Source organism: Anarhichas minor, unplaced genomic scaffold, assembly GCF_050575085.1.
Source record: "Anarhichas minor isolate MPS153535 unplaced genomic scaffold, ASM5057508v1 ptg000136l, whole genome shotgun sequence".
Lineage (NCBI taxonomy): Eukaryota > Metazoa > Chordata > Actinopteri > Perciformes > Anarhichadidae > Anarhichas > Anarhichas minor.
Window position 1 is genome coordinate 10,331,137 of NW_027466582.1, and position 27,973 is coordinate 10,359,109.

Genomic DNA, 27,973 nt, shown 5'->3' on the forward strand with positions numbered 1-27,973 from the left:
AAAAGTTTTATTCAATGGTTTATAATCCTGATGGAAGTGGGGACAATGGCCGGTTAAGTAGTACAAAGTGGTAGGCAGGGCTGTCACATCTCTCTGGTTTCGTATTATGATGAGAAGTTGCTCTAACCTCCGCTATATACGGCTCTATTTTAATCCCTCCACCCCATTGGCCAGCTCACCTATGGCGCCACCCCTCGCAGTTAGCAGCACTTCCTCGGGTCCTCTGCAGGGCGGATGACGAACACTTCCCCAGTGAACTCTTGTGAAACAGACAAAGTTTGCGCCTTGCTGCATCAGTGCTCAGGACAGGTGACACCTCAGTCTTTACAAAGGTGATACATGAGGTTTCAATGTATTTATAGACTCAGGGACAGTTATTATTCAAATAATTGTATTGAGATTAATGTAGTTATCTCAGCTAAACTGACGTACACAAATAAAAACCACGTTTAATCAAACTATTTTTAGCCATCTAGGCCTAGTTAAAAATGCTGGGCAGAATCTCTCAATCAAATTTAAGAGTGTGATTCATACACATACAATACAGGATGTGATGTGGTTTGATTTATGAAGAACGACATGGACTTCAGCTTTATGTACTTTGCTTTTTAAATGTTGTATATGTCATAGTCTGTCACATATTGTCTGTGAAAATCATAATATACATTAAACAAATAAAAGTGTGATCCAAACAATAAAATCTTTAGTTAAACTCCAAAATAACAAAGAACACATATATTATATAATAGTAGTCTAATGATGAAGAATTTCATTAAGGATTTGATCCATTATTCATTTCAAGCTATAAAATACATTTTGATAAACATAAATAGCTGCAATTTTGAAATGTTCTGCAGTTGGTAATACTACTAGTTGGGGTAATTATAAGCCAGGTATCAGTGAAAATAGTAATATGTATAATGTTGTATGAATGCTATGTTTAAACCATCATCAATGTATATTAGACACAATCACACAGAGTCCAAATGTTTACCATAGATTAGCCTTCATTGATTTAAACTAACTGTACAATATGTTTTCATGATCCCGGATTTAACGTCCCCGGCTGGTTCCCGGACCCGGGATTGAACCTGCGATCCTCCAGCCTACCGGTGACAGAAGCAACAGGATCGCCCAGTTAGGATTGATGAGCGCCATATTGCGCCGGTCTGAACAGAGGAAGGGGAAACCTGCTGCTGTGAGCTTCGGACAGTCACCTCATACCTAAACCTCATCGGCTCCGGTAAGACAAACAACTACCTGTCTCTTATACTGCAGTAAAGCGAGCTCGGAGCTGTGTGAAAAACATACTTTTCACACTTTCTTTTCGGCGCATTTTCCGCGGCTCTGCACAAAGGAGACAAATCTCACAACAGGTGTCTGTGGGATTAGAGTGAGGATGACTGCAGCGAAGAGGAAGCTCCATTGTTGTTATTACAGCCTGGGCTGAATCTGTTTACAGTTTTTGAACGGTTTGTTTTTATTGTGAAACATACGTCATCTTTCGTTGCCGATCAAAGAGGTGGAATTTCTCGTTTGCTGAGCTTTAATCGCTCCACTGTCGCTGTCGCTGTGGGGTGTGTACTCATAACACAGACGTAACCTTCCAGCGGATATATACCCTGGGAATCATCACTTTGTTGCAATTTATAACATTATTACAACCTCAACAGGTTATATGCGGCTGGGTCAGTGGCCGTGACCATTGGTGGTAATCTGTGGTGTAATGCAAAGTGTGTCCTTTCCTCTTAAAGCGACTTTATTTCGGGACACGGACTAGTGTAAATGGCCTCTATTACTCTAAGTTGTTAGCAACGGAAGGCGTGAAAATAAAAGACTAAAACAAGGCAGGGTGGGGACTATAACTTTTATCATAGCTAGTGGGTGAGGCACGTTGAGGACCGTATTTAGGTGAGTCGACAGTGTCAAGGTAAAATAGCACTGCGGGACTTCCGGTGTTAAATGTCAGAATAAAATCATTTAGAGTAAAGCATTAAAGGGTCCGGCTGGAATATACACTATTAAAAGAGATACTGATAAATAAATGATACTTGATGGACAGAATTTGTCATTCTCAGAAGTACTGTGGCCAAACATTTTCTGTTGATTGATAGCCAATCGCCCAAAACATATTTTAGATTTAATCATGTAAGTCATGTATTGAGCAATAATGGCAATTAAAAAAAACAACATTTTAGCTTCTCAAATGTGAGAATGTACTGCTTTTCTCTGTAAATAAATGTGAATGTGTAAATTGATTATCTTTGCATTTTGGACTGTTGGTTGGACAAGACACAACATTTGAACGTCATCATGGGCTCAGAGAATTTGTGAAGGATATTGTTCAATACATTCAGACGTTTTCAAGACTAAATGAGTATTTCATTTATAGAATATATATTGAACAGCTTAATTAAACATTTTAATAATCGTTAGTTGAAGCCCTAAAGTCATATTTCAATGTAATATCTGTGGGTGTTAGACTGTTGGCCGGACACAATAAGAAATTCAAGACATCTCTTTGGGCTCTGAGTATTTGCGATGAATGTTTTTCACCATTGTCGAACAGTTTATAGTCAAGATGAATAATAGAAAAAGATAATTGAGGTATTACACAATATTGAAAATATAATTGTCCTTTTCACCCGTTAGATTAGTTGGTTTTAGGTATCTGACAAACTTCTTTATAGCAATGATATTAAGTTTACAGTTTAAAATTGAAAACGTTAAAGTTTAAAATTAAAGATGGGGTTTGCTGTGGTCAAGATTGGGGTCAGAATCTTGGCAGGACTTGTAAAAGTGTTAGGAATACACACGAACAGAAGGGACTCTTATTCTGAAGTTGACCGGGTAGCTTCCGGTGATATGTTGTCTCGCCACTGCCAGCTTGCTGATTCTCTCGGTGATTCATCCTGATGACTGTCGCCCGCAGGAGTGCCGAGCTGCTCTCACAGGTTTAAGTAACGCCGAAGTGGCTGAAACTCGTTTCTCTTCTTTCCCTCTTTGCAGGAGGACACACGGAGCTCAGGTCTCTTCCTTTGGAAACACGATTTTATTTAACAGCTCCTCGCACAGAGCAAGGAAAAGAACAGAGAAATGCCTAAAGCGGTGAGTAGTTCTTTGATTTATGGATACTTTCAGTCACTGATGCTGAGTCTTTAAATCAGATCTTCTCAGAGGTCATAGTTAATTATTATTTTTTTTTGCTCATTTTGAGAAATAAATCTTAAATCCTCTCCTGGGAGTGGCAGACGTTAAAGTAATGCTATCAGAGTAGTTTTCTTCAACTTCCGACAGCTGAATGATCACTGTGACATTAGTCAGTTTAATTACATGTATTTAACTTGTCAACTTCTTAAAAGTGTATGAGCCAGAAACAAAACATTGGGACTAAACAAGAATACATTTATAGACTTAATCACAGAACAGGGTCATTCCCACTGGTCTGAATGTGTCGTTTTGTCTTAGACACTAACAGTATCGGTATCAGTCGGGTCTGTGTTACACCACATGCTCCTCTCATATCTCGGGGGGGGGGGGGTCCCATATGTTTAAGTGAACATCGTCCACGTTGCTCCAAAGCGTGGAACAATAATAGTGAGACTTGTATTACATGGACAGTTAAGCACTGTTTTAATGTCCTTACAGTCATCGTCACACTATCTGTGTCATTGACGTCATTCTCTATCATGTTGTACACTTGTGCAACATCATAATCAAGGGTGGGGGGGGGGGGGGGGGGGGGGTAAAATGTCTTGTTTATTTAGTTTTAGATGAATACAGGGCTCCCTCTCAGTCTCTTGATGTTATTTTCCAGGCTGAAATGTGGGGGTTTGCGTCCCACTTAAATGTTGGCGTCCCATAGTCCTCTTGGAAAACAAAAATTTGTGACTTCCAGTATTTAGGGTATCGATGACTTTACACCATCAAAAAAAGTAACGCAGAAGACAAAAAGAGACGTTATCTGATGAAGCTGCTCTATATTTGAAAAGCTTTTGCCCTCAAGTATTCTTGACTCATTTTGCCCCACCCCAGCTGTTACAGACTGTACAGACGCACATGGAGCACGTCCCTCATTCACTGCTTTAACATTTGTTAGCATTAACCGCCAATGTGTGGTGTACCGTATGACGGAAAATGGGATGGAAATGTGTTATACATGGATTTTCTATTCTCTGTTTATTATTTAAAAAGTAGAAAAGAAAGTCCTGAAACGGCCGCATCAGTTAATAAGTTTGATAAGTAACAAAAGTAAAACAGTATTAAAGATTATCGTTAATAGGACAGAAATAGAAGCATAAACTGCTGTTTAGACGCCGCTCAGATCAGGACAACGGCCGGTTGCTGCTGAGCAGAGCGGCGTATTGTGATGACAATGACTAAAGCCGCGGTCAGTGTCATAAAGTGTGTTGTTGGTTTGTTTACAATAGGCCTCATGGTTGTCATGAGCGTCGCTGTGGAAATGACATCATTACTGTCTGATAGCAGCGGCACACCGAGGCCAGCTGCCCCCAAACAGACGTTTTGGACATTAATGCCGGACCGTTTTCTTTTCCACGATATCAAGAAAGGAACACAAGCCTTGAAATTATGTCCTTTTGGTTTACTGACTGTTCAATATGTGGCCCCATGACTGACTCAGCCTTTGCATCATATCATGAATAATATCAATATAGGAGTCTATTTAAATGAAGGTGCTGCAATGATGCTGTTTCCACAAGAAAGCGTCATTCTCTCAAATTAATCCCGCAAATGCTGAGTTTCACTTTTAACCATAAAGGTTTATATTTTGAGTTCTGGGAAAAGTGTGTAATTAGATTAGTTTGACGAGTGTCAGTCGCTCAAGCCTGTAGCCGGAAACATATTACAAGTGCGGGTGACAGAGAATGGTGGGATGGTGGGAGACAACTCCCAAAGCCACAGTCAGATGAGTATTATGATACTTTAGGGCTGCAACTAATGACAATTTTTCACTATTTGATTAATCTGCTGATAATTTCCTCGATTAATCCATTAGTCTTTTGGTCTATACATTGAAAAAAAGAGAGCCATTTACAATTTCTCCAAGCCCACAGGGATGCCTTCAATTTAGTTGTTTGGACGTCCAATTTACTTTTGTCATACGACAAAGAAAAGCAGTAAATTCCCCCCTTGTGAGAGAGAAGTTATTCAGCATTTGCTTAAGATATTAAGTACATCTATGTCTTACCTTCTAAAACTAGCTGTACTTCTAATGCCATTGTAACTGGTAAAGATTTGGGAAAACTAAACTGTCATTGTAGGAGAGTCTTAAAGCACGTCACCAAGTTTAACTTTTTAAATTTGAACTAAAACAAGGTTATGCCAAGTTCAGGAGATTATCGGTAACGTAACTCTTGTCCCTAAAGAGCAACACTCAAAAAGAACAAAGAACAAAAATGGCAATTTGCCTTTCAATTTGATGACAACTGTCACTGAAACCTACAGGCACTGAATGATCTCTGCTCAGATACCTGGCATGAAGTCAGACATTCCAACGTTGTTTGGAAAAGAGAAACTTTATGACTTTATGAGGACCAAGACATTTGGCCAGATCTGAGGAGTAGTTAAGGCTCCAGTGTCGGTGCTTGTGTGACTCATGTTTCACTTATCTGAGTGACACATCGTCAGAAGTATAAAGGACGGCGTTCTCCTCGGCTCTCCCAGAATCCTGTTTCCTTGCGGTCACAGCCCAATGACACCGACTTTACAAGGCGTGGCCACCATCAACATGGATGGGTGTTGCCCTTTCATTGTTTCCCCATTGTCAGTATTTGTTCCTTTTTATTAAATAATTGATAACTCAATCACGCCTGGAACGCCCTCAAGAGCTGATTCACAAATCCAAAAATGGCTACAAGTCCTATAACTGTCCTTCTTTAACGATATGCATGTACGTGATACTGACACAACCTGTGAAAATAGTATAAATGCACATTAAAGGACACAATGGGGCTGTTAGTAGCCGTCGTTATGTTATATTACTCCAGGGTGACTCCTGTTGCAAAAGGCTCTTGTAAAGCCATGCAGAGGGTTAAATATTAAATGGTCTTCACTGAAGAATGCGGCGCGATCTATTCACAGTTTAACTACCGAGCTGACGACCGCCTCACGTCTTTAACGTGACCCGGAGCAGCTCATTAACCTCCTACTGGAGAGTGTGTAGGAGGGATATCCAGGTCATGACCAGGTGGAACTAGGGCAGGTTGGAACTAGGACATATTTGGCATTCTTGAAGAATGGCTCGATTGACATGTTTCTGTCAGTGGGCCTATTGTTGAATTGATTGTCTCAGCGCCAGGTGTAAATGTGTCGATGGATTATCTATGGGAGGTAGATCTAGGAGATGTTACAGAGTTTATGACAGGTCACTGATCTTTGCCTCGTTTTCTTTTCTTGTGTCCCTTTTCTTTTTTATATTCGTCAAATTATATGTTGGACCTTGATGCTAAAGGGGCTTAAAGGGTTGATATGATTAAGTTTCTATCTTTTATCTGTTAGCCTAGCTTCAGCATACAGACTGGAAACAGGGGGGCGGGGGGGACAGCCTAGCTCTGTCTGAAGGTAACTACCTGTTAAGCTCATTATCACACACACACACACACTAGAATCCCTTATGAAACGGCAAATTGTCATCTTTGGTGTTTTTACAACTTAAACTAGTTTTTGTTTTGTTTCTACTTTTGTTAACAAAAAGTATTTAAAAAGTGAGCATTTCACCATGAAGGAACCAATAGATCCTGAATAAACTCTGTCATTATGTAGCAAGTCTGATTTGGGAACCCCTGCTCCTGTAGCTGAAGCTATTGAGTCGGTTATTACGGTCGTGACTTGTGAATCGGGGGATTATACGGTTAATATGAACGCCCGTACTTTCCTCTGACTAAAGTTGCTCATTGTGGAACTCTGGGTCCTTCCCCGGTATATATTTAGCATATGTGTCATGTTTTCTGTACCGCTCTGAATGGCTTCAGTTTATTGTGAGTTGCCACTGGAGGACTCACTTTGAGATCAGATATCACTCACTCAGTGGTTTCTGTTGGCCCCGTCTGCTCCACATATTCACATATTCCATTCTCTGCCGGTCAGGGGGTGTGTTCTTTCTAGCTGCTCCATCTATAACTGCTGTAAATATAGGCCGTGATGTTTGAGAGACGCATCCTAAATCTGTCAGAGCTTGCTGCTAGCGAATCACAGAATCACGTTTAAACTGATCCAAATCATCCCCTATTGGAGGATCACTTCTGATCACTTCTTCATTTAGTTTTTGATAATCTGGCTCCACTAGGCTGTAGATGATGATGATGGTGAGGCACTGCTGGGGCGCTGCAGCTGAAAGGGGATCTTTGTTTTGCTGTGTAAAGTAAATGCAGTGCTTCCCCCTCCTTCCCCTGCTTTTTTTTTTAAAGTGTATGCACGTATGCTACAAACTCTATGTGGTTCTGAGTTCTAACCGTACTTGAAAGCAGGAGACACACGGGTGAAAAAATAATGGGGCATCCTTGAAAATCCACTGTCTAGACTACTGTGTTCTTACAATATCCTGGACGGCACCGTGTGGTGAGGCGCTTGCCATCCAATGCTGTGATTGGATTTGGCCTCCCTGTTGGATTGAAGCCCGTCAGTTAGTTGCTCGGCCTGTGTAGCCTCCTAGGAATCAGTGAGGCTCTGAATCACTGGACGAGTCACTGCCGGAGCCCAGACATCCCTTTTCCAGTGGGCGTCATTGAATTTGCTCAGCGCCGCTCACAATGCGCTGCAGATGAAAGACGTCACCGGAGAGCTCTGTTAGCAGGCGTTCTCTCTCTCTTCGCCCTGTGTCCACTAACCTTTGTGTCCTTTTCACTGAGCATTAATAAGTTCAGTCAATACTTTTGTGGGTCTTTTCCATAACCCCCCACAAATACCAGAGACATTTGACATTATACCCACAGAGGTGAGAGTCGGTATGTGCATTACCTCAAAGCAGCTATTGTAAATATTTGTGCTTTGTAGCATGGAGCCCTTTGTGTGAATTAGAAAAGTGCTCATTATTCCACGCAGCGCACCACTCATGCTATTTGTAATCAATCAATCACTGGGGTGGTTCCCTGTAAGCGGACATTAAATGATCAGCAGGTTTCAGTTAGATGGACCACAGGCTTCTCTGATCGATCATTAACCGGAGAACTGAAAGACGTGCCTTCGTTCTGTGAATGGGAGTGACTGACTGCCTTGTTTCAGCCGTCCTCTCTTCAGTCTAGACATCCTGAACCACATCCATGGTGCCTCCTTTTTAGCTTGATGACTTATAAGGGAAGTAAGCTTTACAAATGGCTTTTCATAGCACTCGCGTGTTCCTTTAAAATCAAAAGTTGGAGAACTATCACTGAATATTCCTCCCACAAAACACCTCAAAATTCCCATTCAATCGGTCTGGCTCTGAGAAAGCAGAGGTAAACACAGAGCCCCATGTGTTTACTCTGCAAATACACCCCCTATACCAAACACACACACACACACACACACACACACACACACACACACACACACACACACACACACACAGTCTGTTCTGCAGTATGGCATGCTTTACCACCTATAAGCCCTTACCTATGAGAACCTCTCTGTTGCTCCGGTCAGCTTTTTGAACTCCCGTTTCCTCATGTTTTTCCACAGGTCAATGTTCGCGTCACCACCATGGATGCTGAGCTGGAGTTTGCCATCCAGCCCAGCACCACCGGCAAGCAGCTGTTTGACCAGGTACAGTGCAAATCAGTTCTGTGTTGTTTTACGTCCCCGCTATACGTTGCTACTGCTGTTTCTATAATCTTTTTCCAAACGTCTACAACCTTTATCATCGAACTAACTGGATTGACGTCACTAACGGAGGTCGGCGTTAGGAAAGGAGAAAGTGTCTGCCCTCGTTATCATCCCTCCAAAGCTCTTTCCGTTCCTTACATCTCGGTCTGACAAGTTATCTACTACAGAAGAGATTACAGGAGCTTTAGGCTTCAAGTATCCTTATCTGTCTCTGTCTTCCCGCTGAACTTCAGGGATTATTATAAATGGTTTACTATGGGGGGAAAAATTGCAGCTTAACATAAGTGAAGAAAGAGGACTTGAGACATTTATTAAACTAAACGATTAATAGCATCAGTGAAGGTCACACAGTCTCAGCGGAGAGTAAAAGGTGTGGCCACAATAACGGAAACTATAAATTATGATGTATGGCACCTTTTTTTTAGAAAATCTCACTCACATTTTCCTGTGAGTACAAAAATAATGTCTTATTCATCGGAAGATAATAACTTTGGAACACATTGTTTTACTTTTATAAATGAAAGACATCATCATTTGCCCTCAAATTGATTGTTAGCGCTTTCATCAGGTGTGTATTGAATGTTGAACAGAGTTAGTTAATTAATGTTTGTCCATTACCGCTCATGTGGTTACGTAATAAAAGTGTTAATATCTTTTCATGACCCCTTTGTGGCTCCTGTTACTGGTCACGAGTAATATTGTTAAGCGCAGAACTTTCTTTTAATTTGCTCGTTTCCTCTCGTTGTAAGATTCTATTGTGAGGCTCAGTACCCAAATGTAGATGACATGTCATTAGTGTCAGCTCCTCTGAGGCTGTATGACAGCATCGGGGGGGGGGAAGGAAAGGCATTGTTTTAGCCACTTCCTGTATAACTCGTTTTTCAATAGCAAGTGTAGCCGACTGCGTGTATTGTGGCTGCATGTCGGAGGTTTTTAGTAATAAAAAACATTTGAATACAGTCATGTGAAGCATACAATCCCTAAAAGATCAACTAGAAGCCATATCCATATTTAGAATAACAGCCATTTTGTGTGATATTGATGTCACTGCTTGTTTATGGCTGTCTGTTGGCTAGTTTTGACCAAGTCAGCACTTATGACACTTGTGTTTTTTGATAAATAAACCAGCGTGGGCCTCTGATTTAAAGCTCTCACTGTGTTGTTTTGTTATAGAAAGCCATAGCTGAGGCCTTTGACATCTTCCTGTTGTAGGTGTTGGTGAATTCCCCCGCCTACTTGTTAGAATGGCTGTTACTGGGGTGTGCCACAGATAATTACTCTGTCCCTGTGATGGTGTCAGAGTCAGCTCAGTGCACTATTTTAGATACAACTTAGTGATTTGCCGTCTACGAAGCTTCACACCTTGTCTAAAGTCTGAGCAGCCGTTCACGGAGCCTAAAGTTCAACTTGACCGACATTTAGTCCGTCAGTAGCCTGATTGTGTTTTAAACGGGTGCTTTGTGTTTGTGCCACTCGCATGGTTTTAGACAGGTGTTGTGGAAATGCTGAGTAACATCAGTGAGCTCATTTCCAGGGTGAGTGTGAGGCCTGGTCTGGTCCGTGTGGTCTGCTCTGATCATAACCGTAGTCCCCGTCACGCTGCTCTTAAAGAGAAACTTCTGCCGCTCCCCTACACACCCTCGCACAGTTTCACTTCCATATGACAGCTCACTGCTGCTCGTGTTCACTTTGACGTGAGCCTCCAATTCGAAAAGAATCCCAGCAGTCATGGTTTACAGTAGATTTACTGGTTGGTTACATCTGTGCTCAGTGTGGTTGCCATGATCAGACTCATTCTCCAGATGCCCTCTCCTGCGTTCATGTGGGTTCAAACGCTTTCAGCGTCAGCTCTTGAGAACTGGTTTGGATTTGGTTAAAAGCAGAGAGAGGGTTGATGTTAAACAGCTGAAATCATGGCAACATGTTAAGACGCTCAACGAGGAAGTCGGCCGACAGGTGCCAGGAGCAAAATATGAAACTAGTTCACTTATACAACCAACCCGCACGTCAAGGGCGCATTCAGAAATTGCTGCAAAGCTGTTCCAAATGAAAAGAGGGAGCATGTATGCATGATGGCTTTTGTTCTGTGCTGTAGTATTACAGCACAACTATTCTTAGATATTAAAGTCTTTGGGAAAACTCCCAAGTCCCTTTCCTATTCGGTCACAATGAACGTGTGGTCGGACAGCAATAGACCCGCTGCCTCTTCATCACCAAACACACTCCTTCACCCTTTGTGCTGGTCTCTGTTTGGGGGTCTGACTGGGTGTATCCCTCCCTTCCCCTCTCAAGTCACTGGAGACTCCGAGTTAGCCAGCCCAGAGGATGCAGTGAGTAATGCCGTTTCAGCCCAGCGGCATTCCTCTCTCTCACCACAGGGCCCGAGCTCCCATAAACCAGGCAGAGAAACTTCCACTGTCTGTCAGATCGCTGTAAGATGAGACTGAAGGCATGATACCTGTTCCTGTGTGGCGCTGCACTTTTGCACCTTCAACCTAAAACGAGTCTAAAGTGGGTGGTGACGACTACTACTACTACTACTACTACTACTACTACTTCTACTACTTCTACTACTTCTACTTCTTCTACTTCTACTACTTCTACTTCTACTACTTCTACTTCTTCTACTTCTACTACTTCTACTTCTACTACTTCGACCATATTGCAAAAGTTTCACTGGGTTTACAGTTTTTGAAATCATTGCCAGAATGAAGTTTCATGCATATCAATGGCTTTATTTTTTTCCACGGATTGATACAATCGCAAAGATAATTTGCAAGGTACTGCCTACTGTTTCCTTGAAAAAAGGTCTCAGAAGTTATTAAAAGTCTTAAATATGTTCTCTAAAGTAAAGTGATAAATAAGATTGTTGAATTGTGCGTGCAGCAGGAGGCTGTTAAAACAATTAGCACCAATAAACACCGTCTCTACTGCTAGCTCGTAGCTAGGAAGCTCGTCAACTCATAATGGGGGAGTGTCGATCTTATCAAAAAAATAAATCATTTTTAATTGGTTAATCTTTTCAGCGATTTGCCCCCTCTTACTCTAAGATTTCTTTAGCTGATTAGTCGTCTTTTATGCTAATTTCCAAAAAGTTATAAGCACATCTCTGGTAAACACAAGATTTAAAGTGGTGCTTTAAGCTCTATCTACTTCTAACTTCCCACCACTAGCTCAAAGCAGATAATATTACATAATCAAAACTACTAGTGAACTTACGAGCCTATAACATTGATCTTACTTAGAATGAATATCTGAGGCGTTCAGAGCTCTCGGCCTACATAGAAGCGACCTACCAACTCATTAAAGTCGAGGCAGCCTGCCAAAGCAACCTGCTGCGATGTCAGTTTACTAAACCTGCGTCCCCACATTCAGATTTAATCCTCCTCTAATGAACTGTACTATTTTCGGTATCCTTTGCCAGCAGGTGTTCATAATATGTACGGCATGCTATTGAAGCTAGTTAATCTATCCGTCAAGTGAAGTGCAATGTTGTTAAAGGTTAAAATTGTTACCTCCAAAGGTTGAACCGAGCTGCTCTACGGTAGCTCATCCCCCGAGAGAACGGTTCATTTAGGTGTCTGAACGGTAGCCCACTCGGTAGACTCTAAAGCTAAAGCAGCATGAAAGGGCTGATTGTTTTCTGAGTTCTTATGAGTTTCATCACAGGTGAGATGCAGCCTCTCTCATTTCAGGCCAACTTCCAGGGCTTGTTGTTGTTGCACTAAATACAAAGTTCTCTGAGTGAAAGCCAGTTATCTACACTCCTACAGGTTGGCCTGACCTGCGTCGGCTACTGAAAGAGGGCAGTTTGATTTTAACTTTAACCTTGGCTGGAGCTTATCGTTGGGAATGGGCTTGGCCGGAGTGCCAACGTGTTGATTCAAACTTCACCCAGGCAACTTAACACCTCACCTGGTGACTGGGTGGGGAATTTGGCAGTGATGAATTCAAAAAGGGTCCCGGCACCGAGTTTGTGATAACATCACACACACAAAAACGTTCTACACGTGCTGTTGGAAAATTGCTCTGCCACTCTGAAGGCCATAAAAAAGCCTTTTTTTTCCTCCCCCTCAGAAGCCCGGTGGAAAATAGTAACTCCTTCCGCAGCACAAGTGATTCTTCCAGAACTATAACTGGTTTTTCGCTTTTTGCCTCGGCTGCACAAAAAAAATCTTCAAATTGCTAATCCGAAAACATTCCTCCGTGTGTTTCCAGTGCGGTTTGAAATATAAAACCAGGCTCATAATCTGCCTTTTTAGACGCTAATAATGAGGAGTTTTGTCTGCTGCAGTTTTTGCCAGAAAGTAACAGCAGACTCGCTCCGGCCGTCTCAGTCGGTTCCTTGAGTCAGAGACAGGATGTTGGTCATGCAGCACGCCCTCGTTATACAGTATCACTCCTCCTCACCGGTCAAACAACAGGACCACTTTGTGAAATGTGTGCTGTGGCGTATTGCAACAGCCTGAGAGATGTGAGCAAAGTGTTTCTTCAAGTCGAGAAAGCACTCTCAATTTAGTGTTTAGTGTCGTGGAAAAATCTCACCGTTGTTAGGAATTATACAGAATAAAACGTTGTTGCTTTAATTTGGTTGTAAATAATATGTTTGCTCACTAGATTAGCCTAATGTAGCTTTTCGATATTGCATCAAAAGACTCATTATTGGTTCCAGTTAGAGCTGAAGTGATAAATCGATTAGCCGATTAGCAGAAAATTGATCTGCGCTATTTTAATAAATTAATATTTTAAGTTCCAGCTTGACAGCTGTCAGGATTTACTCACTTTCTCTGTCTTATAAAACAGAAAACCAGTACTACAAGGATTGATTGAGTCCATCTCCCTTTCCAGAAGTGTATATTTGCCAAATTGCTTCAGACAACAAAAAACATGTGTTTTAGAGTGTACTTTTATTTTTCCTGGCAGTAGTTGACTGTATCGCTACCGTAAGCCAAGTCCATACTCAGGCCTGGGAATGTGTAATACTATGAGGGTTGTTCAGCAGATTAGGCTGGTACCTGAGTATGTCCCCTTAAGGTTAGATTCCTCAGGGCTCGCCAGCGTCCGTGAAGCCTTCAAAGGCCTTTTCATAACTCCTCGCTGGGCCGGAAAGAAACCATCAGTGATTCATTTACATTTATTGGAAAAATGACCACATTGATTTCTGAGGTGCGGATACATCATCATCGTAAAGAGTCGTTTGAGAATTCTTTAGAGTAAGGTTATCTTAAATCCGGTAAAAATGTAGTGAAATACCTGCATCGCCTTTCTTAGTTGATAATCGTAAATCGTGAAGAAGGTGATGGGAGATGATGTTACCTGGAATATGTGTATTGCCTTTTTAAATGTGTCTTTGTATCCAGGTGACGAACACGAAGGCTTTTCCATGTGTGGGTTTTAAAGACCAAATGATTAGTTGATTTGACAGAAAAACTACTTAGATAAAAAATGTTTTAATTGTTTCAGTCATTTATAAAAATAATTTAAAAAGTGCTTGAATTTCTCAAGTTGCAGCTTATAAAATGTGAGGATTTACTGCAACTCTTATTTATATGTCATATGTCTTATTTATATATTTATTTTCATTCCTTTTCTCTGTGCAGGTGGTGAAAACCGTTGGCATACGTGAAGTCTGGTACTTTGGACTTCAGTATATGGATAGCAAAGGTTACTACACTTGGCTAAAACTGGACAAAAAGGTAAGATCCACATATTATGTCTCATAATAATCCTATTTTCAGATGCTTGAATTATTAAGATTTAGGTTATTAGGGTTGGAGGAAAAACATTTCCAGAGTCTTAAGATTATAATTGTGAATACTAAGAATTAGACCACACTATGTTCTTTATATTGTCATGCTAGTTCTTTCACAATATAAGTTGTATAATTTCATACATACATACATACATACATAGTCCCATACATCATGTCCCTCTCTCATATTGTATAAACAATAGAGAATGCATTCTTTCTTTGAGCTCCAGTGTTTACTTTTCAGTCAATCAGTAGCCACCGTATTATACTACGTATATATTCACAATGCTCTCTCAGGGCTCCACTAACCGACATGGCAGCATATTTTGTCTGGTTTCTTTCTTCTTGTGGGTCAGACCACCGCACGAGATCAGCTGAAGGTGGATTATTTGACAGGAGCGTGAACTCTTTGTGAACCAGAACTGCTTTGGTTCTTCTCTGTCGTCCCTGAGTAAACACAGGTTACTGTACCTTCACCAACTGTTTCTCCTGAGCTGCTCACAATCTAAACTCGTTAAATTTGTTGTGCAAAAAGCAAACCAACCAAAGGGGACGAAGTCATGGCTGCAAATATGCAGAACTCCAGATGTTTGAGATTTCCTTGGAGAAAAGCTTAGCTGATTTTACTTACTTCACTTAACTGATCTAGGGAAACTTCAAAAGCTGCCTATATGCAATTGATAATCATAAACAAGGGTCACTGAGAGGGAGAAAGGGTTAGCTGGCCTCAGTCAGCAGCAGTAAACTGTACGCTGTGTGCTGACGCTGCGCTGCAGCTCATCAGCACAATGCCTCGCTGAAACTGGAATATTCCCGGCCCTATTCTCTCCATCAAGACCGCTTGGTTCCTGTTTTGAAATTGGAGGAAGAGGCAAATTGTGTAAACACGTACTGTAGCTTGGGTTATTTAAGTGTGTTTCCACTACGTGAGGGGTAGATCCCCTTTTCTGTAAGGACAGAAACTGCGGAACTGTAAGCTGTTTCCTGATCTATGAAACATTAACGCACGCTGTTTATAGATGTTGCTGATCTTGATTATTTTGTAGTAAATAACAGTTTACAGGTTTGAAAAAAGACATGATTTATACCTATGATTTATACTATTAAAACTGATTTTTAAACCATCATGATTCCCAGATGATCACATCCGGGCTCTCGAAGTCTTGACATTTACCCATTTAGACTTGATAATACTCAACTTACAAGTACAACCACAACCCAGCTTTTACAGCTGGTTGTTTTCTTGCCAAGAGTTGGATGAGAAGATTGATGCCGATGTCACGTCTGCGTGACAGACAGCTGGCTCTGTCTAAGAGGACCAGCTGCAGAGCAACAAGCGGAAACTCAAGCAGAGTCGACGCTACCGGCAGCAAACATCCCCCCAGTACACAACCCCCCCCCCCCCAAGTTATAACGTGATAATTGGTGAGCTTTAGAGGGACTGGAAGGGGGATTTAGTTACATCTTGAGAGAGCCATGCTACCAGTTTCCAGTCTTTATTCTGAGCTAAGCTAGCTGGATGCAGCTTTATATTTGCCGTACAAACAAGGAAGTGGTGTCAATCTTCTCATCTAATCATCAGCAAGAAAGAATTATGCCTATTTCGCAAAATGTCCAACCACTCCTTTAACGCTCACACGATACTGTATGTTAACTTTGTTGTATTTCTTCTCCAGGTGTCGTCCCAGGACGTCAAGAAGGAGAACCCGCTGCAGTTCAAGTTTCGGGCCAAGTTCTTCCCTGAGGACGTGTCTGAGGAGCTGATCCAGGACATCACCCAGAAGCTTTTCTTCCTGCAGGTGAAGGAGGTTATCCTGAGCGACGAGGTTTACTGTCCACCAGAGACAGCCGTGCTGCTCGCCTCCTACTCTGTTCAGGCCAAGTTTGGAGACTACAACAAAGAAGTCCACCAGCCTGGATACCTGCTGTCCGAACGCCTGCTGCCACACAGGTGAGAGAGGCCAGTAGGTTCAGAACAGGGAATCGCCTAGATCGAAAACGCCAGATGTTATGTCGTGATACACTTGACTTATTAGAGGAAGAAGGAACTAAAAAACTTAAACAGTCACCATCTCCCCCCCGGAAGCCAAAATAACAAACAAGCAGATTACCTTTTGTGATTCATAGGATGATTATCAGTCTAAACATTTGAATCATTTGTGTGGGTGTTTGTGTTCCATCGTTTTCCTTCCCGTTCACGAGTTTACCTTTCAAGGCATGCACACCTAAATACACATGCTGAAATGTAAGATGTCAGAGTGTCTCTTTGGTTGCACCAGAGCATTCGAGAGTTTTAGATCAAAGCTTTATCACATCATCAATTATGGCACAGGCTACAAAGATTTGGGCGTGTGTGTGTGTGTGTCAGTGACTGGTGACAAGCATGTACAATTGTATCGGCTCTCAGGAACATGCAGTGATTTTGAAGTGTAAAAAAAACCAGCAGCCCAAACATGCCGTCAAGTACATGATGATGTCTCTTTTTAATTCCTGCGTCGCGACAAATTGAGAGTCTGGAGGTCATTGTGGGTGACCATGTGGTCTGTGTCCTGAGGTTGTCACGATCTCCGGCAGTGCTGTTGATTTAGCACAAACTAAAAAACTGTGTCGGATAGTACCAACAGCTAGCTGGATATGCACAAGGGTACAGAAGGTTATGTGGTTATTGTAGACCCACCATCGCCTTAATAGTATAGTCATACTTTTAATAATCGGATATTAATAGCTCTGCCTTGCCAGAATTATTACCATAATCTAAATAGAACAGATGTTCTGTTCAGTTGAGAGTGTATAGTGAAAGTAAAATGCAAAACAAGATTAAAATGTTTTTTTTTAGAAAGGGCTCTGCGGGTGTTTGAAGGTGCACAAAATGCATCAACCTTGACTTTAAGTTGTAGTGCACTGCTGGAATGCCAGCAGCACACACCCTGTTGTAGCTGTCCTCTCAATCTGAAGCGCTGCAAGTCACAGTGAGGGGAAAAACACGCGTAAACAAAAACAAAGTTGGACTTTGCGCAATTCAATGCTCGCGTTATAACGGAGCACATGATGTTATTTATCAAAGATATCAGATCGTCTTGTCTGTTAGTGGTCTCTGTGTGTTTGTGGCTGATCTTTGCGGCTTTCTTCTCTCTCTCTGCAGAGTTCAGGAGCAGCACAAGTTATCCAGAGAGCAGTGGGAGGAGAGGATTCAGGTGTGGCACGAGGAGCACCATGGGATGTTGAAGTGAGTGTGCGTTTTTGATATAATCTCATTCAGTGAGTTAATAAGAATACATGAATGAACAGCTTCCTGTTGTCCTCTGGTGATTCCTGCAGGGAGGACGCTATAATGGAGTACCTGAAGATCGGCCAAGACCTGGAAATGTACGGAGTGAACTACTTTGACATCAAGAACAAGAAGGGAACAGAGCTGTGGCTGGGAGTGGACGCCCTGGGACTCAACATTTATGAGAAGGACGACAAGTAAGCACTGTATTTTGAAAGAGCCCTGCTGTTAGTGTCTGTCCTGTCTGTTTCTGCCTGCTGCTACAGAAGCTGCAGCTCTCTGAGACGGAGGTAAACTGGCTGAGCCAGGTCCGTATCTGTACTTAATCACTATTCCTGTTTCTCTGCAGACAGTATGACAGGAATGACAAGGACTGCCAAATGAATACAGTCTTTTGGGAGGAATATCTCCAAATACAGATTTAAAGCAGTTTCCTTTTAGGTGTCTTTATTATCTAAAATCCAAGATTTGCAGATTTGAGCTGAAATCGTTTTTTTATCTTGAGGTTTCTCAACACAAATCACATAATATGGTTTGGAATGTGTCTACGCTGCATATAATTGTGCGTGCGTCATTGTCTCATAAATATAAATATATATATGTAAAAATATAGATTATATACTTCATTTGTTCACACCTCTTTGAAGCACAAAGTACACTTTGTGTGCCATTTATAATGACGATGATTTACAGGAAATCTTTTCTTACGTTTACAGACCTTATCTTATTTATTTATTATTATGTATTTATTTAATTTCCCCTTGACTTGGGGCTGACTCTAACCTCAGACTTGTCCAGGTCCATGTCTGTAGTTTATCACCACCCCTCTCTGTTTACCCACAGACAGTAAGATAGAGAACAGTAAATATTCCTCTGTTGAATTTGTTTCTCTTGGGGACTCTTTGTGCTTCAAGGGAAACCTTCTTTTTGTGATCTGTGAAAGGGTGTTGCCAGACTCTGGTTTATAGGGCAAGACAGTTTGGGAGGTAATCACCCTCTAATTTGGTGAAATGAGTCCTGAGCTCTCCTGTGTGCTGGTGGCCTTGTCTGTGGGGTCACTGGAGTGAAGTGTGTTAAAGGAGCACTTCATCCCAGGTGCCTTTCAGTCACTGACGCTGTGCTGGAAATCACTCTGCTCTGGCTGAGGTTTTTGTTTTTTTGTAGCTTTTTCCCATATTAAACTCTGTGCACTGTGTCAACTTTCATGCCAGCGTCTACTGAAAGCAGTCTGGTCTACTTGGTGTGCCCTAGTGGAAGAAATGAACAGAGACAGTTGGTGACGCGGTAATGACGAAGTTTAGCAAGTCAGGTCTCTAATTGAACCTTTACCGGCTAATTCTTTGTCTTGTATCAGCTGAAGAAGTCTAAATGATTTCATTACTGGAACTGCTTTTGTGTTAAAGTTCATCCAGTCTCTCATTTAGATACTAATTGTGTCTTAACTGTGGTTAAGAAACGCATTGTTAAAGACTGCCCCGGGTCCTTGTGTCCCTGTGGGAGTCTGCCTCTTTATGTGCTCCCTGGGATCAGCAGAGACATGCCTCTTCTCCACGGTGCCCTCTGCTGCAACCATGGCTACGCCGACTGGTTTTTCAAGCTGTGCGGCACTTAAGAATGTGAGGCTAACCTACAACACTGTCTCTCCAATGAGGGCAGCCGGCCCACAATGCAGCAGTGCAGCCGAGGCTTTGCTCAGGCACAGTCTGGTGCCGGTTTAACTCCTCAGGCTCTCCTGCTCTACGAACCACAGCGCTGCTCATTTTACATAGGACGGCGTCTTTTCGAGGTTTTCCTTGATTCAAGGCAACCGTCCTCCTTAAACGCACACAAACACAGTTTATTCTCAGTTTTATTGATCATCGATTAATAGTTAGTTTTTGTAGCTAAAATGGAAAACATTCATAGATTTTAGCTTCTCTGAGAGGATTGGCTGGTTTTTGTGTCTTGTGTGATAACTGAATATATTTGTTTTTTTGACAAAACTTTCAAACTTTTAAAATTACAATTCACTTATTTATATTGACTCAGTTTTAACCTTGGTATCTACTCGGACTGCAACAGTACCTGAACATACTGGTACCATTAACTGTTGCTATCAAATGCTAATATTCCTTACGGGTTTATTCTTATACATTAGTATGAGACTTACTAATGAAAAACAGCAAGATTTTCGCGAACCTCAGTGTCTTTCCTTTCCTACATCACTGCAAACTGCAACATTTTATAAACCCCATCACTACAACATTCATTTTCTGATAGAAATATTAAATCGCTGAGATAACTTCCACATTTTTCTCTCAATTCCATGAGCATGTGTCAGGGTCAGTAATTGAGAGAAATTCCTGTTTCGGCAGTGCGGTTTCACAGCAGAGTTTCGCTATGAGGTGGATGGCTGCCTTCCTAGATTACAACACAATCGGTTTGTCAATGTTTGCTGTGCTACTTTGTATTGTGCTGAATAAGATTGGCATCCGTTCAGGTTGTCTGGCACAATAGAACGGAAGGCCACACCCCAGATTCATCCCCTATACTCGAACACTGGATACAGAAATCCATCCTGAGAGTTTTATCAAACACCACACTATGAAGGATTTGTCTGAAATTGTCTGATATTTAACTATATGTGTTACTATAATAAATAAAGCTACAACTAATTATTATTTTCATGATCGATTTAATATTTTAGTTGAAAAATAAATGTGCTTGTTTTGACCGGCAAACAGTTCAAAACCCAAAGATATTAAATTTGTTGTCATATATGAAAAAGAAATGCAGCAAATAATCTCATTTGAGAATCCAAAGTATGAATCTATTTTTTTTGCATTAGAAAGAGTTCGATATTTTGTCACATTTGCAATATTTGTCAACCGGAAAAAAATTAGCCTTACATTTGTCTACAAATACACCAAAGCTTTTTGCCTCAGATTGATAGGATCAGCCTTTATTTATACGATGTGTCTTGATAATACAGGGGACGTAGCAGCACACAGCCTCTTCATATATATACAATATATCTGTATCCATGTACAATTAAACTGTAATTATCATTCACTATCATACAAAGATCCATATACACCAGGACATAAACTAAGAGTGTTGCACCGATGCCCTACACCGAGCTATTGGACCCCCCAATGTTTTGTCCATGTTTAATTTTATGTCTTCAGGATCAGCACCAAAAACTGTAATTTCAGTTTTGTCCTCATTTAATTTAAAATACTTGTTGCGCATCGAAGCTCTAATATTTGCAGGACAGCCTTTAAAATGGTGCTACGATCATCCGCCACTAGCGGTTATCTACAGTTGTGAGTCGTCCACATAGCTGTGAAAATCTTAATTGTGCCATTGCAAATAATGTCAGTTTCCTTTTTTTGTTGTTAGTCAAAATAGATCAAAAGAAAACTATCTGGGTTGTGCCAGTGTACATCATAATTGCATTGTGGCCATGCAGCCATCAGGATTGCAGTATAACGTTCGTGTACATGTGGTCACTTCCTCAGATTGACCCCAAAGATTGGCTTCCCCTGGAGTGAGATCAGAAACATTTCCTTCAACGATAAGAAGTTCATCATCAAACCCATTGACAAAAAATCTCCGGTGAGTAATACTTTTAATACCTGAAAATACTTCCCTGAAAAGTCTCCTTTACGATCACCTCCAGTTCAAGAATTCTTGTTTCTCTTTAGATAAAATGAAGCGTTCAGCCTATTAAGTAAACTTAAGCTCTCTGCTTACTTTTTACCATTGGCATCATGTTTCTCTGTAGCGGAGAGAAAAGCCATGAGAACATATCCTCAGTCTGATCTAGCATACAGAATAGCCAGAGCTGCTTTGCAGGCAAAGCTATTAGTGAAGGATTCCAAGCACTCACAAAAGAAAGTTATAAACCTTCTCTTTGTAGCAGTGATCTGTATTAAAAGTGTCCCTGCATCTGCTCAGAGTCCTTTTTATCAGTAAAGCACAATAAACAGGCAGCTAAACACTTTGTTCCGCCTGGTGTTGGTTCACTTTTCCTATCGTTTCTTATTCCTCCTGTCTGTTTCTTCTTCTGCAGGACTTTGTGTTTTATGCAGCAAGATTGAGGATAAATAAGCGCATCCTGCAGCTGTGCATGGGCAACCACGAGCTGTACATGCGTCGCCGCAAGCCAGACACGATCGAGGTGCAGCAGATGAAGGCCCAGGCCCGAGAGGAGAAGCAACAGAAACAGATGGAGAAGTACGCAGATATATCTATCATAATGTAGATATTGTTAAACGTCTTCCAAAATCAACTTTTCTACTTTGATAAAAGTAAAACTATCCCAAACACTATTCAAAATATCAAATCTACTATTCAAAACCTTCTTTTAGGTTATGACTTTAGCCACTTTCTATTTGGCTCTTTGGCTAAAACTTTTGAATCTATTTGACAACGAATGAGCAGTAATTCAGTAATAATGTTTATAGAATTTCAGCTTATATTCTATATATTCTTATTCTACAAATACCTGTTGTCAAATTAATGATTCTGAGACAACTAACGGTGCAAAGTACAAACATTCATCATATTGTAATATTGAATTGATCTTTATTACGTAAAAAGTAAAAAGGTGTGTCTGTGTGTGTATATATGTATGTACGGCTAAATATATTTATATATATTTAAATGTGAATTGATATCTTAAACGAATGATTTTCAAAATGGGTAAGGCTGCAAGAGTTTAAGGCTGCATCTACAATTATGTTCATTATTGATTCATTTGCTAGTTGTTTTCTTGATTCTTCTATTCATCATTTGGGTTATAAAAAGTCAGATAATAGTGATGAACTGCCTGTCAAGCTTTCCCACAGCCCAAGGTGACGTCTTGTTCTGTCCAAACGATAGTTCAAACACAAATATATTCAGTCTATAATCATATAAAACAGCAAAAGAGATGGTCCTCCATGAAGTGGATAAAGACCAGCAGTGCACTTTTAACCTTGTTCTCTCGTGTGTGAACCAGCTTTACCAATGGCAGACACTTTTCACAATTCATGCTGTTCAACATGTAAAGTGAGACCTCCATTCATTGGGCAATACAACCCACCATTCCCTTTTCAAGTATGGGAAATGTGCTTCCTGTATTGGCTGAACTAAAAGTGGATGGATGTTGACCCTGGTCTCAGCTACAGCTGTCGGCACGCTGTCTGTCCCGTCCAGCTGTTCAAACATGGACAGTAAATACCAGTGGGTGAACCATTAGGTCACCGGCAGACTGAGTTAGGGTTCACACACAGGAGCTCACAGTATGACGGAGGCTGGGCTGATGTCCAAACACAGTTACTAGATGGTTACTAGTCTCTTAATTGATTTAAACATAATTAAACCCTCAGGGAGATGTCAGGTTGTTGGTACAGCAAAGTTATTTAGTGATTAATGATAAAGCTGGAGTACAAATAGGACAATGAGGCAAATCTGGCCCTCCAACAGAAATATTTTGCCCCCTGATTAAAGTTTTTCCTTTCATAGTTTACATTAAAACGTTTAAAAAAATAATAAATCTAGTGTAGATATCAATATACGTACAAGGCTAATTGAACAGCACAATAAGATGACAAGTTGCTGTTATAAGTCAACTATGGGAAAGCTGCTAATATTTCTAACCTTAGCCCTCACATTGTATTATCTTTGGTTTGATGTCTAAATGACTAAACAAATAATTTGAAACATAAATGACAAATTTATCAAGAATGAGAATATTCGTCAATTGCCGCTTTCGACAAAATTCACACCAGAATCCGGCCAGTCGCTTTCTTTCTACTTTTCTCTCCTAGTAAATTAAAGATCCATGAAGTTTGTTTTTTTTCTCCCTATTTTATAACCATGAGTCATTTAATTGATTATTTCAACAGTTAAAAACCTTTAAAGAGTCCCTGTTATTGATGAATGCATTAACATCTTGCTTATTTAAGCCATTTTAAGGCCTCACCTGCAAATGGTCATCGTGTGGGATGAATTATATTTACATGTTTAGTATACTGTATGTGACCGTGATGGATGAATGAGATTTATTTATGTTTTTAAACAGTTGGAATAACAATAGAACAGCTTGTGCCATCGTGGTGAATCTGGGCTTGTGTGTGTGTGTGTGTGGGGGGGGGGACTCACTGACTGTTGTTTGTCAGCCGTAACTATGCATCAACCATGTCAGCTCACGACGGCTGTGTCTTATCTTCAGGGCCCAGCTGGAGAAAGAGAAGAAGAGGAGAGAGGTCATCGAGAGAGAGAAGGACCAGGTGGAGCGAGAGAAGCAGGATCTGATGATGAGGCTCTACCAGTTTGAGGAGAAGAACAAGAAGGCGGAGAAAGGTGAGGGGTGGGGGGGGGGGGGGGGGGCGGGGCCCATACATCACTTCACCCTTTAGAATAGAAAGCGTGTGCGTGTGTGAAAATAGTTAGAATGTGTGTGTTCATGCGGGCAGGTGAATGCGAGGCTAACAGGCTAACGTGGAAGACGAATGCTAAGCCGAATCAATCAAGCATCTGTTATTTGCTTTAGCAGTGATGTCGTCTGTGTGTACAGTACGATACCTGATGGTTAGTAACTTTCTTAACTTTGCGTTTTGATTATATTTTGATTATATTTTGTCCAAACCAGAAAAAAAGCATTTGTGTTTTTACTTCTAGTTTTACCTGTTTCTGCTCGTGACAGTCTCGTCTGCAGGCGATACCAGCAGTGTTCCTTTAACAAAATATATAAAAAACGACTGTAGGAAGCATTTTATTGTTGACGAAATGATATACTGCACAGTAAGCTATCAGGCTAATAATAGCATTAAGTGACTCCGGGGCTTTCTCTTTAGTAATGATTAATACGTTTCCTGCTCATACATTAGTGCCGAATGATTTGCCGTGTTTGTTTAGAAATATTTAGAATTCCATCTGATTGTGATTTCACAGCCTGAGTGGTAACAGAAACTCGTGTATGAATAGACTGTCGCTACAGTATCTCCATTTTAAGACTGGGAATGCTCCTCAGTAGAAGGATGCAATTTGGCATATTTACTTCTTTATTTGCGTTTTGCACATTATGTTTTTACTTAATCTGTGTTTAGACTTTAGAAACACTCTTACTTACACATTACTGCATCCATGGAGGAAACAGTAATGTGTGCTATAACCCACAATGCTCAGATGTTTTAGGTATCATTTAGCCTCTTGGGAAACTTGGGATCTGTGAAGATTTACCAACAATGTAATAGAAACCCGGCTTGCTTATAGTGAAACACCGAACGACGTTAGAAAAAGAACCCAGGGCATCGTGGTTCTTGTTTTAAAATAATTGTAGTTGGAGTATCGCATGAACTAGCTTTCCTTGAAGTGCTAGTACTGTAGCTGTGAGCTTTGTCTCATATCTCTTCTGTTTGTTTATGGTAGAGCTGCAGGACCAGGTCAAGAGAGCCGAGATGCTGGAGCAGGAGCGACGGAGAGCCGAGGAGGAGGCAGCTCGTCTGGAGGCCGAGCGCCAGGCTGCTCTGCTGGCTAAAGAGGAGCTTGCCCGCCATGCTGAGGACCAGCAGAAGGGTCAGGAGCAGCTGGTCAGTATTTTAGACAAATGTGTGCAATTCTTTCAACCAGGTTGCAAAGACTCTACAGCCATACACTATAGCTTGTTGCACAACCGTTTAAGAAAAAGAGCTGTCTGGTCGTTTTACCTGGCTATATTCGGCTGGTACTTTGTCCAGGTCTGTACCAGGCACATTGCAGGGTGGTGTATTCAGCAGTGCCTGCCTACTGTGGCTCCAGACAAAACCACTTTGTAGCGTCCGGCTGGACCACACCCCGTTACTTCAGGCTAACCGCCCCCTCACCCCAAGCCGCTGGTCTGTGGACCACCCACAGGACTGTGTGCTCCCGTTTTCACTTGAACAGCCTGGACAGTAAAGCTGTGGTTCCTTCTCCACACTCACAGTTGTATTGCAGCACAGACACCTGCTGCAACGCCCTTTATACTTAAACCCTAATAAGACGCTTGCGCAATGGATTAAGTCGGAAAAAGAATTGTGTTTGACAGCATGTAACTTTCCAGCTGAACACCTTCAACACAACAATTTTTGTGCAATTTGATCATTATCTAAAATTACACATTATGAGCTTTTGTTTTATCTGCTTGCTTTTCTTTCTTTTTGCTGTACTGAGGTCTCTATTGCAAAAGAGATCTTGATCTCAATGACACTACCTGATTTTAAATGCAGATGATATATCTCTATCCACGTATTAAGTCTTGACCCTTGGATAATTGTGTCTGCTGTTGTTTTGTATCAGGCTGCAGAGCTGGCAGAGCACACAGCCAAGATCAGCCTGCTGGAGGAGGCCAAGAGACGCAAGGAGGAGGAGGCCGAGTCATGGCAGCTCAGGGTGAGAGCTTAAACTGAGGGTAACCTGCAGTGTACGATATACTGAAGCGCGTTAGCAGCAGACAAGTACAGTACATTATACAAGGCCTGCAATTAGATTTGTTCAGACTCTTTTCTCTGCTTTTACAAGTTCTCTAACCTGCTAAAACAGTAAACAATGTAGAAGTGAGTACACATGTTGTTGAAGAGTTATGCATGTAATCTTAAACTTACATTTTTAAAAAGTAAACAAACGAGGGTGCGGCAGGGAGGGAAATGATGTTTGTGTATGTACTTCATATATTTTGTTAAATTTAACAAAACAGATTTTCCACCACATTCAGAGACACAGGAGAGTAAACTGACTGTCCCTGTGTGTTACAAATTCTTCTCTCCAGGCCATGGAGGCCCAGGACGATCTGATAAAGACCAAGGAGGAGCTGCACATGGTGATGACGGCGCCCCCCCCGCCTCCACCTCCCCCCATGTACGAACCCCTGGACGACAACAGCGACAGCGAAGAGAACGTCAGCACAAACAGCGCCGAGCTGCAGACTGAAGGCATCAATGACCACCGCTACGAGGAGGATCGCCTGACCGAGGCCGAGAAGAACGAGCGCGTCCAGAAACAGCTGAAGGTGAGGACAGTGCGATCCGTAGAGATAACGACCATTCACAAGTGTCCAATGCCTGATTTTTTTATTTTTTTATTTTTTTAATGCTAGAATTGTATTAGTAGTTGGGTTTGTTTTGAGGTTTCATCTCATGCCTCCTCTCCTTTTCTGCCCCCACAGGCCCTGACCTCAGAGCTGGCTCATGCACGTGATGAATCCAAGAATACCCAGAATGACCTTCTTCACAGTGAGAACGTCCGGGCCGGCCGAGACAAATACAAGACCCTGCGACAGATCAGGCAGGGCAACACCAAGCAGAGGATCGATGAGTTTGAGTCCTTGTAAAAAAAAAAAAAGCCCCTCACCCTTTCTGAATGGTCACTACATCTCGGCCGTCACACATGGACACACACAAACGCGCTTAAACTCATGTATAACACACATCAGTTGCAGACTAAACTGGAGCAGTACAAGCATCACTTACAGAGAGACACTCCTGTTTTGAGCGTGCAGATCTTTACGGATCCCTCGAAGAAAACTTAGTGCCAAAACCTTTCTCTTCTTAGTGTTTCAGATCTTATTTGTGTATTTGATTGTGTGTCATTTGATCAAATTCAGACCAAATCATTATTGTTTTTATCCAGAGGTGTGATGAACTAGTGGGACTAGCCTTATTTTATTATTATTACATGACGTGCACATATATGTAATCAAAGCCTCGCTTCTTTTTGATGTCTGTCATTCGTCGTGTGGGAAGAAAAGGACAGTTTGTCGTTCATAGCGACCACTCAGAAAGGGGGAAAACAGTATAAACAGGAAAATGTTTGTTTTGTTTTTGTTTTACATTATATTTGAACACTTCCATTTATGTTTAATATTGCTATACAGTAGTTTAAAATCATCCCTGGTTTGATATTTATGCTGTATATGGGACATTGAAATGGGGTATTTCATCTTGGTTTGTATACTTTTGCTATCTACTAATGATAATAAAAACATTTAATATGTTTCAAAGATTTTATATATTCACCAAAATGATAGCTGTCTTATGTTCTACACGTTTTCCTTTAGATCGCTAAATTAAAGAGATTCAACTGTAAATTATTATTTTTTACTTTAGGAAATATCCAGCTGCATGTCATTAAATCAGTTAAAAGGAGAT

The 27,973-nt window shown here is 41.3% G+C and overlaps 1 protein-coding gene across 1 annotated transcript; it reads left to right on the forward strand.

Moving 5' to 3' along the window:
- Positions 1–1,151: 1,151 nt before the first annotated feature.
- ezrb (ezrin b) lies at positions 1,152–27,825 on the forward strand. The gene is made up of 14 exons (XM_076084484.1): positions 1,152–1,243; positions 3,010–3,108; positions 8,677–8,760; positions 14,421–14,516; positions 16,249–16,523; positions 17,715–17,798; positions 17,891–18,037; positions 21,341–21,437; positions 21,895–22,058; positions 24,040–24,170; positions 25,239–25,399; positions 26,127–26,219; positions 26,596–26,835; positions 26,992–27,825. The coding sequence occupies exons 2-14, from the start codon at positions 3,097–3,099 to the stop codon at positions 27,154–27,156; spliced, it is 1,749 nt and encodes a 582-aa protein (XP_075940599.1). The 5' UTR covers positions 1,152–1,243; positions 3,010–3,096; the 3' UTR covers positions 27,157–27,825.
- Positions 27,826–27,973: the final 148 nt, after the last annotated feature.

Bases quoted from the DNA above. Each gene is read 5' to 3' on its own strand.
- ezrb (XM_076084484.1), top strand. The intron at 8,761-14,420 runs GTACAGTGCAAA...TTCTCTGTGCAG, and splicing joins GCAAGCAGCTGTTTGACCAG to GTGGTGAAAACCGTTGGCAT. The intron at 26,220-26,595 runs GTGAGAGCTTAA...TCTTCTCTCCAG, and splicing joins CCGAGTCATGGCAGCTCAGG to GCCATGGAGGCCCAGGACGA.